Genomic DNA, 17,670 nt, shown 5'->3' with positions numbered 1-17,670 from the left:
TACTAAACTGTTTTCTTTAATAATAAACCACATTATAACAAATCAACTATAATTTACTCTGTTAGTAAATTTTCATCTAAAATTACATATTTTAAGATTTTAATATTGATTCTAACACAGTGTCAGCTAGTATTAGTATACTGAACATACAAATTTTATCATTAAAATATATAACCTTTATAACAACATAATGTTTTGAATTTTAAAATAATGATATTGGTCATAAAAAAATATTTATTTAAAATAAAAATGATGGTAATATATAACAATAATTTTTCTCAAAAAAATATATAACAATACTGATCCCAGAAAAATATAAAATTAAATGCTGAAAATTATGATAGTTTATTTTCCAAGCGGGTGACAAACATACTTAAAATTATTGATATTTTTTCTTTTTGTAACTGAATTATTGATATTTTGTTCTTTTTTTTTTTTTTGAGCAACTGATATTTTGTTGTTCAAGTTACTCGAATGAGATGCTATAAATACACAAGATTGCATGGGCTCATAACATAGCTTCAAGCATCACCTTTACTATTCACTCGCTCTCTCAATCTTTCTTGATAGCCACGCAACAAAGAAACGATGTCGAAGAAGATGATCGTGCTGAAAAGCTCCGACGGTGAATCGTTTGTGGTCGAGGAAGCGGTCGCACGTCAGTCGAAGATCATATCGTTTCTTGTTGAAGAATTACCCGATCAAGAATTACGGTTTACGAACCTGACAAGCGAGATCCTCCTGAAAGTGATCGAGTACTGCAAGAAGCATGCGGTGGAAGACGGTAGTGGTGATTCTTCTTCGTCCTCCTCCGATGATCTCAAGAAGTGGGACGTGAAGTTCGTCGGGGAAATTGATCAGCCCACGCTCATGGATCTCATCATGGCTGCGAATTACCTACACATCCCGAGCCTGCTTGATGTCACGTGCCAGAAAGTTGCCGATATGATCGCTGCATGCGAAGACGAGAAAAAGATTCGATCGACGTTCAACATCGAGAACGACTTTACGGAAGAGGAAGTAGAAGCGATTCGCATGGAGAATCAATACCCTAACTAGTTTCTTTTATGTTCTTTGTTTGGTTTTTGTGTCTTCGAATCTCTAGATACGATGACTATCGTTGATTTCGTGTTCAAGAAGGGCTTATGCTTAAGAAATGTAAGAGCAATTCTTGATTATATGCTAAGCTCTACAAAGTATCTGTACCAATTCTTGATTATAGGACTTGAGTATTCAATCTTGTTTCCAACTAACTCTCTGCCAAGATAACAAGAGTTTGTGTTTCACTAAACATGACTCTTGTTTTGGCGCTCGAGAAGATGACTCCTCGGAGAAAATTATTTATCGTGCAGAACAAGAAAAAGGCAATTCAAAATCCACATACAATAATAAAAAGTAAATAAAGGATAAAAGAGGTGAAGAGTGAAGACTAAATACATTTATATCATAATAATAATTACACATTTTGTATTCATCGTAAATTTAGAAACGTGCTATTTTGGAGATTTGCTCCAAAAAAAAATGCTTAACTAAAAAAAGAAGAAGATTACAGAAAATTAGTGTAAAACTAAACCCGGCCCATTAACAGATGCCCATAAGGCCCAATAAGGAGCAGAACTATTAGTTGACATAATCAACCGTGTCCGATTGTCTTTAATCGAATTTGTTGTTGTACGATTACTGCAAAGCATCGATTGAGATGGCGAGCGAGAACCCTGAAGTTGTTGTAGCTCCCACGGTGGAGAATGGCGGCGCCGAATCATCCTCTAGAGGAAAAGATGAACCTTTGGAAACTGAGCTTTCCAAGAAGCTCGAGGTTACAGAAGATGGAAAAGAGGAGAACGAAGGAGAAGAAGAAGAAGGAAGCAAAGGTGAATAATTAAATACAAAATGGATCCTTTTGATGTCTCTACACTATGCTAGCTTTCTAAGACTTTGTCTAGTTGAGTTTGCCCTTGAGTAGGTTTGATGGTTTTAGATTTTTTGATCCATTGTTCTGACTGATATGTTACTTCTTGTTTGTTATGTAAGCTGAGAGTTCAACAGTGAAGAAGAAAAAGAAGAGGAATAAAAGCAAGTAAGAAGTGTTTTTTTGTACATTCTTCAGTTTTCCACTTTTGGTGTTTGCTTACTTTAATGATTGTGTTTGCAGGAAGAAGCCCCAACAGACTGATCCACCTTCAATCCCTGTCGTTAAGCTTTTCCCATCTGGAGAGTTTCCTGAAGGTGAAATACAGCAGTATAAGGATGAGTAAGTTTCATACAACACTCTTTACACACCTTCAAGGGACATCTTACATATGTTATAATAGTTTAAGATGTTTGGTAATGCAGCAACTTGTGGAGAACAACATCTGAAGAGAAGAGAGACTTGGAGCGTTTGCAAAAGCCTATATACAACTCTGTACGACAGGCTGCAGAAGTTCATCGCCAGGTTCACTTTCTTTTCTTGATTAATGGCCAAATATTGTCTTTTTTCATTTACAGCCGCGGAGAGATTTTTTTCAGGTTAGGAAATATGTGAGAAGCATAGTGAAGCCTGGAATGTTGATGACTGATATATGTGAGACATTGGAGGATACTGTTCGTAAGCTGATATCAGAGAATGGTCTTAAAGCTGGTATTGCTTTCCCTACAGGATGCTCTTTGAATTGGTTAGTTATAACATTTTCCTTCATTTTTCTTCTTCTTTACTAGTCATTTTTCTCTAATGGCTTTTTTTTTTTACCTTCAAGGGTTGCTGCTCATTGGACACCAAACTCCGGAGACAAGACTGTACTTCAGTACGACGATGTAATGAAACTGGACTTTGGAACACATATTGATGGTATAAGACAAATATTTAATGATATTTACAAATGTCAGATGAATTAACATCTCTTCTTTTTTTGTAGGACATATTATCGACTGTGCATTTACAGTTGCTTTCAATCCTATGTATGATCCTCTCTTAGCAGCCTCCCGTGAAGCTACTTATACCGGTATCAAGGTGCTTATTGTTCTTTCACTGCTTTATGAATGCACAACTACTAGTAGGACGAATAATTCTTGTAGTGCTTTGTTCTACTCATCTCAGTGTGAAAAGTGATTTCATTTAGGCTTTGAATTGTTAGGAACCACCTCTTAACCTGCTTTGTGTGTATTTCTTGGCTGGTTCAGGAAGCTGGAATCGATGTTCGTCTATGCGACATTGGTGCTGCAATTCAGGAGGTCATGGAGTCTTATGAGGTCGAAATCAATGGAAAGGTCTTCCCAGGTACTAATATCCAATGTTGACTGTTACATCAGTACCGGTTTCAATACTAATGTAATAAACCTTTACCTGTTTTGTCTTTTTGGCAGTTAAAAGTATCCGGAACTTGAATGGCCATAGCATTGGACCTTATCAGATACATGCTGGCAAGTCAGTTCCAATAGTTAAAGGAGGCGAGCAGACAAAGATGGAAGAGGGTGAATTCTATGCAATTGAAACATTTGGATCGACTGGTAAAATAAAACTCAGCTCATGAGCTATTGAAAGAAAAAAAAGGTCACCAATGATTGATCCTATGTTTTGTGGTTCTGTTGCAGGGAAAGGATATGTGAGAGAAGACTTAGAATGTAGCCACTACATGAAGAACTTCGACATTGGCCATGTCCCTTTGAGGTTGCCTAGAGCAAAACAACTCCTTGCTACTATCAACAACAACTTCTCCACTCTCGCTTTCTGCAGACGTTATTTGGACCGCATTGGTGAAACCAAATATCTAATGGCTCTAAAGAATCTGTGCGACGCTGGCATTGTTGAGGTAAACTTTTCTCACACTAATTACACACCACAGTCTAAATAAGACTGACGAAAACGAGGCTTTAATCGTTTGTCTCTATTTCATTTCAGCCGTATCCACCTCTGTGTGATGTGAAGGGGAGCTATGTATCACAGTATGAGCACACTATTTTACTCCGACCTACTTGCAAAGAAGTTCTTTCCAAGGGAGACGACTATTGATTCAGATTCTCTGCTTTTATACTCTGTTCTCATATACTGTTCTTGAGATTGTACACTGCTTTCTTTTCTTCTTGTGTTATCACAGCTTTGAATCATTTCTATAGAGCTTCAATACATTGCTAAAAGTCTATGTAGTTGCCTTAAACATGAACTTGCGCATCAATCCTACTAGTAATCTCCATTACATAAGATAAGAAGTAGACTTGTAGAGCTTCTTGCTTTGGCGAGAAAACAAATAAATCCTCCCGAGTGAGTTTTTGGTTCCACCAAAAGGTCCTGTTCCTCGAGATAGAGTTTGGTTTGGTAAAAGATGTCGAGCAGCTTCCCAAGCCTGAACCTCCTAACAAGGCCTTACTCTATTCATTTCAGTAACAAAGGTTTCTTTGCATTGTTCATACTTCTTCTGTTTTTTCGTTGAAGAAGATGTGGGAATTGGTTGAACCGCTTCTAAAAACTGATGATTCTGGAGTTTTGATGCTTAAGGAGCATTTCATGCCGACATCTTTCTGGTCTTGTTAGTCGAAAACATTGAAAAAATACCAACATTTCTTGATTTATTTGTTTTGATAGAAAGATAAAAGAACAAGCCACAATGGAAACTGATGTCTATAGTTGGTTCATCACATTTCACAAATATCTTTAAAAAGGTTACAACAAATCGTGAAAATCGAATGTCTCCTCGTCCCACCGTTGGGGGTTTCTCAGAGATCAAGCAAAGACGGAGAATATATCACCGTTGATGTAATCGTTGTCCACTAAGCTTACCAAATAGTAGCTGTTCTTCACCTGCACATTCAGTTAGATCCCAATCATCATCACAGTTAAGCCAATCTGGTCTGAGAAAAGAAGAGAATGTAAATGGAGAAAATTATGTACCTCCTCGAGCAACTTTCTAGAAGGGTCATCTTCTGGGTACAAGTTAGCCCAGCTTCTTGACCAAATCTCAAAGGCTTCGTCTTTCCAGACTTTGAAACTTGCTGGATCAACAATTGTCGGTTGATTAACCTCCTTAGCTGGGAACACTCCCCAAGTAACTGCATTCACATCGGATTCACCGATGTTTGATACCCAGTTCTCTGCTTTGTTCACAGCCATGAAGGTGATAGAAGGAAAAGCTTTGGATTTCTCCACAAGTGTGTCTAACTTATCCTTTGAGCAGAAGAACTCAAGGTAAGCTTTCTGGTAGACGTAACCACCAGGACCACCCCATCCTGCAAAGTTCCCAATGCAGTTAAGCACTTCTGGAATAAGCCAAGTTACAGTATAATATGTGATCAAAGAATGAGTTTAATTACCAATAGCTGGGGAATCGGATTTGGCTGCGTTGACTGATGGTTGGCTATTGATGGTCAGGAAGCCGTTGGAGTTTATTTTTCCGAGTTGCTCGTTTATGATCTTTGTTTCTGGCTGGAGACCATCTAACTCAGACCAAGGACTGCTTTTTAAGTTTCCAAGACAGAGCTCTTTGAATTTCTGATTTTTGACAGTTTTTACAAGACAATGTATTAGTGAGTGAGAAGAAACAAGAGAACGAATCAATTTCTATGAGTGTTGGAAAATGAAAGGCTACCTCTTGAACATCTTCAATGCCTTTCAATGGGACAACCCATTCTTGCTGAAGCTTCTTGTCACGTGCTCGTGGGCGCATGAACTATCAACATATTATGCATTTAGATCAGCGCCAATAATTCAGCAAAGAAAGGTACAAAAGAAGACACCGCAATTATCAAACCCCAAGGATATTGTGGCAAGCAAACTAAGCATCTCATTATATGATGCACTGTGATGAATCAATGCTCTAAGCAAATAAGGAAGAGCAACTGTAAAGAGTCTCAGTCAATGCTCAAGTTTCAAAATCCAAAAGTAGATTGTCAAAAAAATAAAAAAAAAAGAATGAATATGTGGTACCTGATAATCCGAAAGTGTACTATATGATGCACTGCGTGAATCACCCCATCGTCCCTGTGGGAAGTCATTCCAGCCCTTTGTCCTAGATATGTAGCTCTTTGGACGGTTTGCCCTGCAATGATTCAGACAGAAACCAATGGTATCATTTTCTCCGTAAATACAAGTTGAAGATCTGCATTAACTGGCGAGACAAAATCAGAGCAAGAGAAACAAAATGCAGTTTACCAGAAAATGGGGCGAACATCTTCCTTGGTACGGAAAACATTTGCAGGGGGTCTCCAAGGTAAAGAACGAGTGATTTTAGACTCATCAATCAGACCAAGGTTCTGCAGTTTCAGCACCATTGTTAGGTTCTCCAGTGTATGTAAATGATGTGTGTGAAACGAAGAAAAACAAAAAAAACTAAGAAGGAAATGAGGAACAACCATTAATATTCCAATAGCTGATTTGTCCACGTTAAGTGTGTAGATATGAAGGGTAGTGATTCCATGGGCCAAAATCTTTTTGCACATCTCGGTCGCAAAGTGAATACCATAGGCCTTCACAGCTTCTTCATTATCCTTGATAGGCTCCAAGGCAGCAGTGAGCTCAGCAGGTATCTATACCAATAATAGCATGAATGAAGTGTTACGAAAACATTAGTCATAACTCTCATAAGGCATCACCAAGGGTCTAAATATGTCACCCTACGCTTATATTATCAATAAGCAGCAACAAAGATGCAATCAAATTAATCTAATCTTAAGCAGCAAAGCAAAAAACAGTGCAAGACATATCATCATTGTTGTAAGAGATGACACCATACCTTGGTCTTGCAAAAACCAGCCATACGCAAGAACCCCTTGTAGTTGGAAATGGGCATAATCCCAGGAACAATAGGACAGTTAATCCCAATTTGCCGACAGTCATTCACAAACTTGAGGAAAATATCAGTATCATAGAACAGCTGAGTAACAATCAGATCCGCTCCAGCATCAACCTGTTCCACAAACCAACTCACTAATCCAATCCAAATACACAAAAAACCCAAAACCATAAACACAAAGTCCAAACCTTTCTCTTCAGGTAAGCAAGATCACTCTGATAAGACTCAGGAGTAGCAAGTCCATTAGCTTCAATCACATCCGGATGAGCCTCTGATTCAAACCCACAAAACCCATTAGAGAAACATCAACAAACCCAACAGCGAAGCTGAAAAAAGGAAGCAGCTTTGAATTACCAGGATAGCCAGCAACAGTGATCCCAAAGTAATCACCATACTTGCTCCTAATATGATTCACCAGATCCAAAGCACAAGCAAACCCTCCCTCCACCTGAACGAACTTATCCTGCCCGTGAGGCGGATCTCCTCTAAGCGCAAGCACATTCTGAATCCCGTTGGATCTGATCGTCTCGAGCGCGTGGTCGATCTTCTCCACCGGCATGTTGGTGCAAGTGAGATGCATCATCGTCTCCACGCAGATCGCGTTCTGCATCCTCGACGCGATCTCGAGGGTGAGATCCGCGGTGGATCCTCCCGCGCCCCAGGTGATGTCGCAGAAGCTGGGGCCGTACGAGACCAGCCGATCCATCCGCTCGAAGAGATTCTCGACTCCATCTTCGGTCTTCGGAGGGAAGAACTCGAAGGAGAAGGCGGTTTGGCCTTGCTCCGTCACGGATTTGATCTTGTCGACAACCTTCATAGTCGTCGGTGAGATCGAATCTCAGATTTGGGTTTTGAATCTGGAGGAGTGTGGATATGTGGGAAAGGAAGTGGTGGAGAGCAAGTGGTGTGGCTCTTTTATAGTGAGGAGACCTCTCAATGAAAGAGATCCAATAAGTTTGGTGGCGGTATGAGACACATCCGGCTATCCGGGAAATTCAGGGTATTCGGATCTAGATCCGGATCCGTCGGATCCGTGAATTTAATATTCGGATATGAAATCGTAGTTTCCGGATATCCGAATTTCGGATATCCGTCTCGATATTCTATTCTCTGCGGCTATCCAGATTCGAATCCGGATCCGTAAAAATAATTAAAAATAATATTTTTTTTTAAACTAATTTTTTAATATAATAGATAAATTAAATATTTATAGCTATATTTATATATGTCTATACTATTGTAAAAACTAAAATATAAGATTATAAGATTAATTCATGTATAAATATTAATATATCAAATATAAATATTATTGAAATTTAAAAATTTAATGTGTTTTAAAAATACGGATCCGGATCCGGATATCCGGACCTAAAAATTAAAATATTCGGATCCGGATTCGGTTTGGACGGATCCAAGATTTTACTATCCGGATTCGGATCCGGACACCACAGATATCCTATTTTCGGAGCGGATCTAGAGCAGATTTCGGATCGAATCCGGATCTCGGATCGAATCCGGATTTCGGATAATAAGTCTCAGGCCTAGCGGTAAACGGTAAAGCTTAGATTAAACTAATTTATCGAAATTGTTAAATTTACTTTACACATCTATCTTAATTAAAATATATATTTGAATATGTAGTTAGTTTTTTTTTTTTTTTTTGAACACAAAATATGTAGTTAGTTTCTATATTGAATTTTGACGTTCATGTTTTTTTTTTTTCCGTCAAGTTGTTAAATTTCATTCAAAGGAAGAATACAAAAGCCGGCGGAAGAACTAGAAATCCCCAGGAACACAAGCCCACAAGAAAGGCAACTAGAACCCACTCCGGAGCAACGTAGGAGAATACCAAGTACATAATTAACTATAGCTACAACAAGGATAAATCAAAAACCCACCATGACGTTAGCACACTGAACTTGCAACCTTCCGACACCACTTGGCGTTTCTGAACGAGATTTGTCGTTGGCGCCCACTGCCCACCGAACGATAACATCAAATTCTACGAACACAGAGAACACATCTCTTCCACCTAAAGAACCAGACTTTATAACCCAACAAGAGAGAACCACTCAAAGTTCTCCTCTTTCGGATACGGCTGCGACACACTTCATGCGTCCAAGCAACGCCTCAATAAAAGCCATACAACCAACACTCTAATCTCAACAGATCTAGAGATAAAACGAAGTCAATCCCACCCGAACTCACCGAAAACATATAGAAACCGGCAGCAGGAGACAGGAAGCATTCACTACCACATCAAGAACTCGAAAAATTGCAGGTATAGAGACCAAACAACCAAAAGAGGGCCAGCGATTCTCTTTGAGAGCAGAACAAACCGTAGACAAACTTCCACACAACAATGGAAAACAGATATTCTAGACCACTTAAAACGGATGTCTCCGCAGGTCGAAAAGTGGAGAGCTCGCGGGCAAACGGAATCAAATCTGACAAGGGAGGAGAACCCCTTCACCACCGGCGAAGCCTCAACTCCAACCTTATCACAGGTCCGCCAGATCTGACTCAGATCCGGTTAAAACCACACAAAACACTTCCAATCCCGAGTTCCCTGGCTTCACATCATGGGTAATAGTCTCGCCGGTGCTCCAGCTGCGCAAAAGAACAACTAAAACGCAGATCTATTTCCAATAAAAGATAGCTCCAGAGACACCAACAAAGAGACCAAACCAAAGACATAGAAGACAGAGAGGAAAAGCAGAGACTAGAACTACAAAGAGCAAACTGAAAGGTGACCGGCTGGTGGTAGAACCACCGGCCACCGTAACGCCAACGAGGAAGACGAGAGCTTTTTTCTTCTTCTTTTTTCTAACAAGATTGTATCTTTCTGAGTCTGATTTTGACGTTCATGTTCCTTATTCAGTTTTTGGATGTTCAATTTTTTGGTACCAAATTCAAATGATCCATTCAAGTTTTACTATTTACTAGATTTTTTAACCGCGCGGATAAGATATTATATGTATTTCTCAATTCTAAAAAAAATAATGTATAATATTGTATTATATTATATTCTTTAAAAAATATAAAATAAGACTACATAACATAAATATATTTTTAAACTTTTCTTTGTGGAAATCATTATGTTGTTTGATTGTTGTACTTGATTCACATATTTGTATAGATATTTGTGATAGATGAATAACTATATTTTTATTATCACTAAATAATATATATTTATTATAAAATATAAGAAAAATAAAATTATTTACTTTTTAAACAAACTTGTCTCATGTTGGGGATTCGGTTATAGACATATCATATTCGAAGGAGACATTTTTACAGTTATCAATCTTCTTAACAGTCAAGAAACAAATCTGAATATCAAAACAATATCTCATACGATCTCTTTATGGAATAACTGCTCTGAAGAAATTGAATTTAGGCATAAAAAAGGAATGGAAATGGATGTGCAGATGTATTATCTAAGTCAGCTTTACAAAGTACTATTCATAGTTCATATATCATTTATGTTAATCCTATTTTTATGTCCATCATTTCTTAAACATCTTGAAAACACTAATGCTAATTAATAATAAACTTTTGCCTCGCAAAAAAAAATCAGATTTGTCTAATTATCGCTTAATTTGTCTAATTGATATATGTATTTCTCAATTCTAAAAAAATGTATAATATTGTATTACATTATTTAAAGAATATAAAATATATTTATTATATAATATAAGAAAAATAAAATTATTTACTTTTTAAACAAACTTGTCTCATGTTGGGGACTCGGTTATAGACATATCATATTCGAAGAAGACATTTTTACAGTTATCAATCTTCTTAACAGTCAAGAAACAAATCTGAATATCAAAATAATATCTCATACGATCTCTTTGTGGAATAACTGCTCTGAAGAAATTGAATTTAGGCATAAAAAAAGACTGGAAATGGATGTGTAGATATGTTATCTAAGTTATCTTTACAAAGTACTATTCATAATTCATATATCATTTATGTCCATCCTATTTTTTTGTCCATCCTTTCTTAAACATTTTGAAATAACTGATGCTAATTAATAATAAACTTTTGGCTGGCAAAAAAATCAAATTTGTCTAATTATCGTTTAATTTGTCTAACTGATAATATCATAGTTTAATTTTTATTAGTTTTTTTTTGTTAGAGTTTTTTGTATGTAAGATTTTTTTTCCATATTAAGCTTCAATTTCTTTCACAGAATTGATATATATATGTCATAAAAATTACCATCAAATCAGTTTTACTTATTTATTATTTTGTTTTTAACGAAAATATACTTTTTAAATAATTTAATTTAAAATAAAATTATATATTAATTAACTGTATTCTAACAATTTGATTGATTTAATTAATTTGCTTTGGTGGATAACTTAAAAAGTTTTCATATGAATCAGGGAAAGCAAGCTTATGTTGTTATATTATATTTATTTGTGTATATAGAATCTATATATAATGCTAGTGTAATAAAGAAATAACAATATTTTTTTGTAACTTCAAAAAAATACATTATTACAATTTGAAATTAATCAAAATTGAATAAAATGATAATTAAATATTTGTAAATCTAATTATTTTTTTTTATCATGTTTAGTTAGATTCTCTTGAAAAGAAATCGATAGCTTAAACAAATGTTTCAAAATTTGTTGTGTTATTGTTTTGTCTATAAATTACAAAATTTATTGAATTGATATATTTAATTATTGCACCCTTAAATAATATTTTATTAAGACATTAGAGAACTATGTTTTGAGTTGTTTTGTCAAAATTGTACAAAAATCTATGCTTTTTCATATTTGTCACGAAAATTTATATGTTAAACTTACTTTTACAAAATTCTTAACTTTGTCACGAAAACAAAAATCTATGATTTTTCATATTTGTCAATGTTCTCACACTTTCAACGAATATATTAGCTTAGTCACTTATTTTTTTTCTTTTACAAAACAAAGTATCGGAATCTTGAAAGTTGAATTCATATTATTGTAAATGTACATAAGAGTGTAATTACATATTTAGTGATTCTTGTATATGTGTCCAAGAAAGTCTCAATGGCTTAGTGGTATCTCTCATATATTCATGTCATTCTAACCCGGGTTCGATCCTTTCCTTTGCATTGGTTTTTCATTTTTTACGAAAAAATAAATGAGATGACGTGGCAACTTCGGACTCTCTGATTGGACGATTTTTTGTGCCTACGTGGACACTCTAAGAGGAGCTTATATCCTCCTTTTAGTATAGTATGAATTGATATATTTAATTATTGCACCCTTAAATAATATTTTATTAAGATATTAGAGAACTATGTTTTGAGTTGTTTTGTCAAAATTGTACAAAAATCTTTGCTTTTTCATATTTGTCACGAAAATTTATATGTTAAACTTACGTTTACAAAATTCTTAACTTTGTCACGAAAACAAAAATCTATTTCTTTGTGGTATATGTCAATGTTCTCACACTTTCAAAGAATATATTAGCTTAGTCACTTACTTATTTTTTTTTACAAAACAATGTATTGGAGTCTTGAAAGTTGAATCCATATTATTGTAAATGTACATAAGAGTGTGATTACATATTTAGTGATTCTTGTATATGTGTCCAAGAAAGTCTCAATGGCTTAGTGGTATCTCTCATATATTCATGTCATTCTAACCCGGGTTCGATCCTTTCCTTTGCATTAGTTTTTCATTTTTTACGACAAAATAAATGAGATGACGTGGCAACTTCAGACTCTCTGGTTGGTTGATTTTACTATCCTACGTGGACACCCTCTCCATGGCTCATATTTGCCTTTTACAAAATTTATTGAATTGATATATTTAATTATTGCACCCTTAAATAATATTTTATTAAGACATTAGAGAACTATGTTTTGAGTTGTTTTGTCAAAATTGTACAAAAATCTTTGCTTTTTCATATTTGTCACGAAAATTTATATGTTAAACTTACGTTTACAAAATTCTTAACTTTGTCACGAAAACAAAAATCTATTTCTTTGTGGTATATGTCAATGTTCTCACACTTTCAAAAAATATATTAGCTTAGCTTTTTATTTTTTACAAAACAAAGTATCGGAGTCTTGAAAGTTGAATTCATATTATTGTAACTGCACATAAGAGTTTGTGATTACATACTTATTGATTCTTGTATATGTGTCCAGGAAAGTTTCAATGGCTTAGTGGTAACTGCCCTATATTTATGTCATACTAACCCGGGCTTGATCATTTCCTTTGCTTTGTTTTTTCATTTTTTACGAAAAAATAAATGAGATGATGTGGCAACTTCAGACTCTCTGATTGGTTGATTTTACTATCCTACGTGGACACCCTCTCCATGGCTTATATTTACATTTTAGTATTGTATATTTGAAATTAATCAAAATTGAATAAAATGATAATTAAATATTTGTAAATCTAATTATTTTTTTTATCATGTTTAGTTGGATTCTCATGAAAATAAATCGATAGCTTAAACAAATGTTTCAAAATTTGTTGTGTTATTGTTTTGTCTATAAATTACAAAATTTATTGAATTGATATATTTAATTATTGCACCCTTAAATAATATTTTATTAAGACATTAGAGAACTATGTTTTGAGTTGTTTTGTCAAAATTGTACAAAAATCTATGCTTTTTCATATTTGTCACGAAAATTTATATGTTAAACTTATTTTTACAAAATTCTTAACTTTATCACGAAAACAAAAATCTATGTTTTTTCATATTGGTCAATGTTCTCACACTTTCAACGAATATATTAGTTTAGTCACTTACTTTTTTTTTTTACAAAACAAAGTATCGAAGTCTTGAAAGTTGAATTCATATTATTGTAACTGTACATAAGAGTTTGTGATTACATACTTAGTGATTCTTGTATATGTGTCCAAGAAAATTTCAAAGGCTTAGTGGTAACTGCCATATATTTATGTCATACTAACTCGGGTTTTCGATCATTTCCTTTGCATTGTTTTTTCATTTTTTACGAAAAAATAAATGAGATGACGTGGCAACTTCGGGCTCTCTGATTGGTTGATTTTACTATCCTACGTGGACACCCTCTCCATGACTTATATTTGCCTTTTTATTGTAACTGTACATAAGAGTTTGTGATTACATACTTAGTGATTCTTGTATATGTGTCCAAGAAAATTTCAAAGGCTTAGTGGTAACTGCCATATATTTATGTCATACTAACTCGGGTTTTCGATCATTTCCTTTGCATTGTTTTTTCATTTTTTACGAAAAAATAAATGAGATGACGTGGCAACTTCGGGCTCTCTGATTGGTTGATTTTACTATATTTGCCTTTTAGTATTGTATATGAGGTTAGTTTTTAAATTTTTCAAAATTAGATTTTTGGATCAAATGACTACTTTATTTAATAATTCACAATTTAAAATTTTAGAACTGTTAATAATATTTTTACAACTAAATATAAATAAAAAATGTATTCGTGCTTAGTCGATTTTGATATGTAACAATAATAATTTCTATCTAATCACATGGTTTGTAAAAATGTTATCTACTTTAACTAGTGCTGAATTTGATATATATATAATAATACTTTACTATTTAAACACATGTTTTATGTCAAAAAAAAAAAAAGAAAAAAAAATCAACATTAAAATTTTACTATCAACTAGTAGTATTTATTTAGTTAGGTAGGTGAGCTACGGCCCCACACCACCTACCACCGGGAATGCCATCCCAATGTCGGCTACCAGCGCGTGAGTATCAGCCTCTTCAACGAACACTAACGATGCAGCCCAGAAGAATCACGTGCTTATTTATATACAGACAGAACAAACCGGTAATTGGTTATCGTCCCCAAATAAACCAAACACACCCAAGTTTTAATACCAATAACATTTTGTTTGGTCCAAAAGATCACACACTGAGTACATTATAAAACAACAAAGTCTACAAGTCTTCTACCAACCCATGTTTGGTTGGTAATTATAGCAAATACAGCCCGGTTAACAGCAAATTTCAACAATTCAAGAGAAATTAAAAAGGTCAAAAATGGAATTACAAAGTTGCTTGAAGCAAATATCAAACAGTTATAAGCTTCCAAACTTCTCTGGACATGTCAATGGTCTCGGTAACACCATCCTCGTACGTGACCTGCGCAAAGACATTGTTTATAGAGTTCATTAAAATGAGACGCTGAGCTTAAGTCATGTAAATACAAATGCTTTCTTGAACGCCAGGCAAATTGTCTAATGATGCCAAAACACCTCAAAATATCAAAAATTTAAAGTCAAACGACGTCATATCATGAGTACAAGAATCAATATGCAGGAAGTGACTAAAGAGGTGCTGAATGAGCAGAACAAATGTATCTAACTGAGCATTTTGACAAGTGAAAATATTAAATTTACCTCTGGTACGTGCCAAGGCAGCCACATCAGGTTTGTTCCGAGATTATCCTAACGCATCCAAATTGTTTTTCCTTACCTCTGAATTGAGAAACTTGTCGAAAACCGAGACTGGAGAACTAATACTAACCCGGGGGGTCTTTGCCTCGAGTTCTTTTAACCTAACGGAATGTTTGAAATGATAAGAAGTTGGACCGTTTAGCATAACAAATCACAAGATGACTAAGACCTTGATTGATAGATCATTAGCAAAATGCTATAGAAACAATATACTGCATAAGTTGTATACTCTCATTAATATATGATTGGTAGTGACTGGTGGAGCAAGTTTAACATTGTTACAAAAAAAATAATCATGAGACAAGAACTCAAAGCTATTCAACAGTACCATCTATATCTAAGCTTTTCATTCAGATATATTTCTATATTTATTTTACCTTGGGCCGTTTACGGGTCACTGCTTTACACGCCGTTAGGTTCACATTTTCATCCGAGAGTATGTTCTTAGTTTTGCTAGTTTTTGCACCAAGCTTTTTCTTGCAACATACGGCACCACAATGGCAATCTTGATCTTCGCCAAACTGAACAAGCCTGCTATATTTTCTTAGTATCACATCTACACACATTGATATTAAAAATGATCCAAGGAAATGTTCTTACTGGTAATCATAAGTCAGGTGCTCTCCTTTGTTTATATCACGGGTAGCAAATATGCCGAGTCTTGTCTCTCCATCAATCATCCTAATGGAAACAAAAATGTCATAACAAGTTACTTTAATAAGAAGAAAAACTGAGAAGATGGATATTGAATTATTGATAATAATAAGTTGACAAACCATTTCTGCATCACTGTATTAGGGTCGCAGCTGTGATTGAAATATCTCGATTTATTCCCCTTGTAAGTAGCATCAACCAACAAATTGTTGTTTATCTGACACAAGTAGAAATTTGTCTCCACCTTATGCTTCAGCTTCCAAAGTCTTTGTTCACAAATCTCATTGTCGATAACTACAGTGAGTAATGGATTTAAGAAGACACATGAATTTGACAGTAAGAAATAGTCAAGTATATATATATATATATATATATATATGCAACTAAATAATCACATCACCTTCCCCAACATACTCGATGATAAACTCTCCTGAATTGATATCTTCATCTGCTACAATCCCATATCCACATTTCTCTGTCTACAAGAAACAACTTATATATTTAAGTAGCCAACCAAAAATACCTTCTTTGTAAGCCAACTTGTGACACACCAACCTGGACTATTTTCATTTTCTTGATATGTCTTTGTTGGAACGGTTTGTTGGTGCACTCACATCTGCACGGGCAACTAGGTGAACAACTTGAAAGTAGCAACCTATAAAACGAAATGGGATGATGGTTAACATCAAGGAACATACCAGCGACAACAAACATGAAACACTGATTATTGAATTGAATGTAGTTTTCAACTAAAATTCTAAACCAGAACATAGACAACCCAAGAAAGTGAAAGATAGAGTCAGATATGGAACATACTCGCAATTGCAATTTTTTCCACAAAGAGTTGACGAGCCAGAAGATGAAGAGCAAGAACAGAATATGCCATGATCTTTATTAATCGTCTTTTTAAACTTCTCCTTCAGGTAGATATCTTAAGACCAAGATCATGTGAAAACAAATAAAAATCCAAAAAAGTGTATAAAACTTTAAAAAAAAACATGAATCTGTAACATACTGCGCTTTATGAAGGCAGGCTTCCTCTTATTCAATCTATCCGGAGATTTTAATTTCTCCGATCCCTCCATCTGCTTCGAAAACTTTCTAAACCCTTTCTTGATTTGATTCCGACCAGAACCCTAAGAAAAAACAGATAAAACTTTTAAGGCACTACGAAACAGAGACATAAGTAAAAAACAACTGAAGACTATGGTCGAACGTACCTTATTCTTGGCTGTAACCATGGCAAGATACCGTTTCGAATAGTCCCCAACTTGATGCATGTAAAAGAAAAAAAAATATTATTTATATGACGCAAAAGAAAAAGATATTACGCAAAAGAGAGAGAGAAGAACCAATCAACAAAACAGTTAATGATCTTCAATGGAGATGGAACTCTGAAACTTATGAAAAAAAGAAGATGGTGAAACAGTGGTGGATGCGATCATGAAAGAGCGAAAAGACGTGAAGAAGAAATGAGCGGCAGTTTTATATTACCTTGGTCTTGAAATACTTACTGTCCACACAGATCTGGTAAAATGGTAAATTAGTAAATTATATATGAATGATTCAGGTCCACTAATTTTGGGTTTCTCCTAATAAGATGTAAATGGGCTTTAGTAGACTTAGCCCAAAGTGAATCCAACGGAAAAATGCATTCCGCGTATTAACAAAACAATTACGTCGATGGTTTACTCGGTCTCCGTTAATTCGCACTCCCGTTCTCACCTTGTCACCGGAGGAAAAAAGGCTCACGAAGAAGAAGACTAAAGCTGATGATGATGAAGGGTGAAGAAGAAGAATATTTGATTATTATGGCTCTG

The 17,670-nt window shown here is 34.9% G+C and overlaps 4 protein-coding genes across 4 annotated transcripts; 2 read left to right on the top strand and 2 right to left on the bottom strand.

Moving 5' to 3' along the window:
* Positions 1 to 556: 556 nt before the first annotated feature.
* On the top strand, positions 557 to 1,196 carry LOC106299507 (SKP1-like protein 11). The gene has a single exon (XM_013735589.1). It carries the CDS (start codon positions 589 to 591, stop codon positions 1,057 to 1,059), a length of 471 nt encoding a protein of 156 aa, XP_013591043.1. The 5' UTR covers positions 557 to 588; the 3' UTR covers positions 1,060 to 1,196.
* A 470-nt stretch (positions 1,197 to 1,666) lies between these two features.
* On the top strand, positions 1,667 to 4,151 carry LOC106300187 (methionine aminopeptidase 2B). Its single transcript, XM_013736280.1, has 11 exons — positions 1,667 to 1,871; positions 2,032 to 2,077; positions 2,153 to 2,251; positions 2,335 to 2,434; positions 2,509 to 2,654; positions 2,736 to 2,827; positions 2,895 to 2,989; positions 3,160 to 3,256; positions 3,343 to 3,486; positions 3,571 to 3,788; positions 3,878 to 4,151. The coding sequence occupies exons 1-11, from the start codon at positions 1,700 to 1,702 to the stop codon at positions 3,986 to 3,988; spliced, it is 1,320 nt and encodes a 439-aa protein (XP_013591734.1). The 5' UTR covers positions 1,667 to 1,699; the 3' UTR covers positions 3,989 to 4,151.
* A 365-nt stretch (positions 4,152 to 4,516) lies between these two features.
* LOC106300186 (methylenetetrahydrofolate reductase 1) lies at positions 4,517 to 7,669 on the bottom strand. The gene is made up of 10 exons (XM_013736279.1): positions 7,116 to 7,669; positions 6,950 to 7,032; positions 6,702 to 6,875; positions 6,322 to 6,495; positions 6,122 to 6,222; positions 5,897 to 6,008; positions 5,559 to 5,639; positions 5,284 to 5,461; positions 4,865 to 5,199; positions 4,517 to 4,774 (listed from the first exon to the last, which is right to left on the bottom strand). Exons 1-10 carry the CDS (start codon positions 7,576 to 7,578, stop codon positions 4,697 to 4,699), a joined length of 1,779 nt encoding a protein of 592 aa, XP_013591733.1. The 5' UTR covers positions 7,579 to 7,669; the 3' UTR covers positions 4,517 to 4,696.
* Positions 7,670 to 15,164: 7,495 nt separating this feature from the next.
* Positions 15,165 to 17,130, bottom strand: LOC106299626 (putative histone-lysine N-methyltransferase ASHH4). The gene is made up of 9 exons (XM_013735686.1): positions 17,071 to 17,130; positions 16,866 to 16,986; positions 16,667 to 16,781; positions 16,406 to 16,505; positions 16,251 to 16,329; positions 15,973 to 16,144; positions 15,797 to 15,877; positions 15,574 to 15,727; positions 15,165 to 15,297 (listed from the first exon to the last, which is right to left on the bottom strand). The coding sequence occupies exons 1-9, from the start codon at positions 17,128 to 17,130 to the stop codon at positions 15,262 to 15,264; spliced, it is 918 nt and encodes a 305-aa protein (XP_013591140.1). The 3' UTR covers positions 15,165 to 15,261.
* Positions 17,131 to 17,670: the final 540 nt, after the last annotated feature.

The sequence above is a fragment of the Brassica oleracea genome, chromosome C6 (genome assembly GCF_000695525.1).
Source record: "Brassica oleracea var. oleracea cultivar TO1000 chromosome C6, BOL, whole genome shotgun sequence".
Taxonomy (NCBI): Eukaryota; Viridiplantae; Streptophyta; class Magnoliopsida; order Brassicales; family Brassicaceae; genus Brassica; species Brassica oleracea.
This window is presented reverse-complemented; position numbering and strand designations above follow the sequence as displayed.

What these genes read in the sequence shown, in the direction of transcription:
- LOC106299626 (XM_013735686.1), bottom strand. Translation starts at nt 17,130, where the DNA reads ATGCATCAAGTTGGGGACTATTCGAAACGGTATCTTGCCATGGTTACA. An exon ending in GGAAAAAATTGCAATTGCGA is followed by an intron (nt 16,506 to 16,666) that starts GTATGTTCCATA and finishes TTCGTTTTATAG; the next exon opens with GTTGCTACTTTCAAGTTGTT. An exon ending in AGAAAATGAAAATAGTCCAG is followed by an intron (nt 16,330 to 16,405) that starts GTTGGTGTGTCA and finishes TGTTTCTTGTAG; the next exon opens with ACAGAGAAATGTGGATATGG.
- LOC106299507 (XM_013735589.1), top strand. Translation starts at nt 589, where the DNA reads ATGTCGAAGAAGATGATCGTGCTGAAAAGCTCCGACGGTGAATCGTTT.
- LOC106300187 (XM_013736280.1), top strand. Translation starts at nt 1,700, where the DNA reads ATGGCGAGCGAGAACCCTGAAGTTGTTGTAGCTCCCACGGTGGAGAAT. An exon ending in CTGCAGAAGTTCATCGCCAG is followed by an intron (nt 2,435 to 2,508) that starts GTTCACTTTCTT and finishes GATTTTTTTCAG; the next exon opens with GTTAGGAAATATGTGAGAAG. An exon ending in CAATGGAAAGGTCTTCCCAG is followed by an intron (nt 3,257 to 3,342) that starts GTACTAATATCC and finishes TCTTTTTGGCAG; the next exon opens with TTAAAAGTATCCGGAACTTG.
- LOC106300186 (XM_013736279.1), bottom strand. Translation starts at nt 7,578, where the DNA reads ATGAAGGTTGTCGACAAGATCAAATCCGTGACGGAGCAAGGCCAAACC. An exon ending in CTGGTTTTTGCAAGACCAAG is followed by an intron (nt 6,496 to 6,701) that starts GTATGGTGTCAT and finishes TTATTGGTATAG; the next exon opens with ATACCTGCTGAGCTCACTGC. An exon ending in ATCCGATTCCCCAGCTATTG is followed by an intron (nt 5,200 to 5,283) that starts GTAATTAAACTC and finishes GGAACTTTGCAG; the next exon opens with GATGGGGTGGTCCTGGTGGT.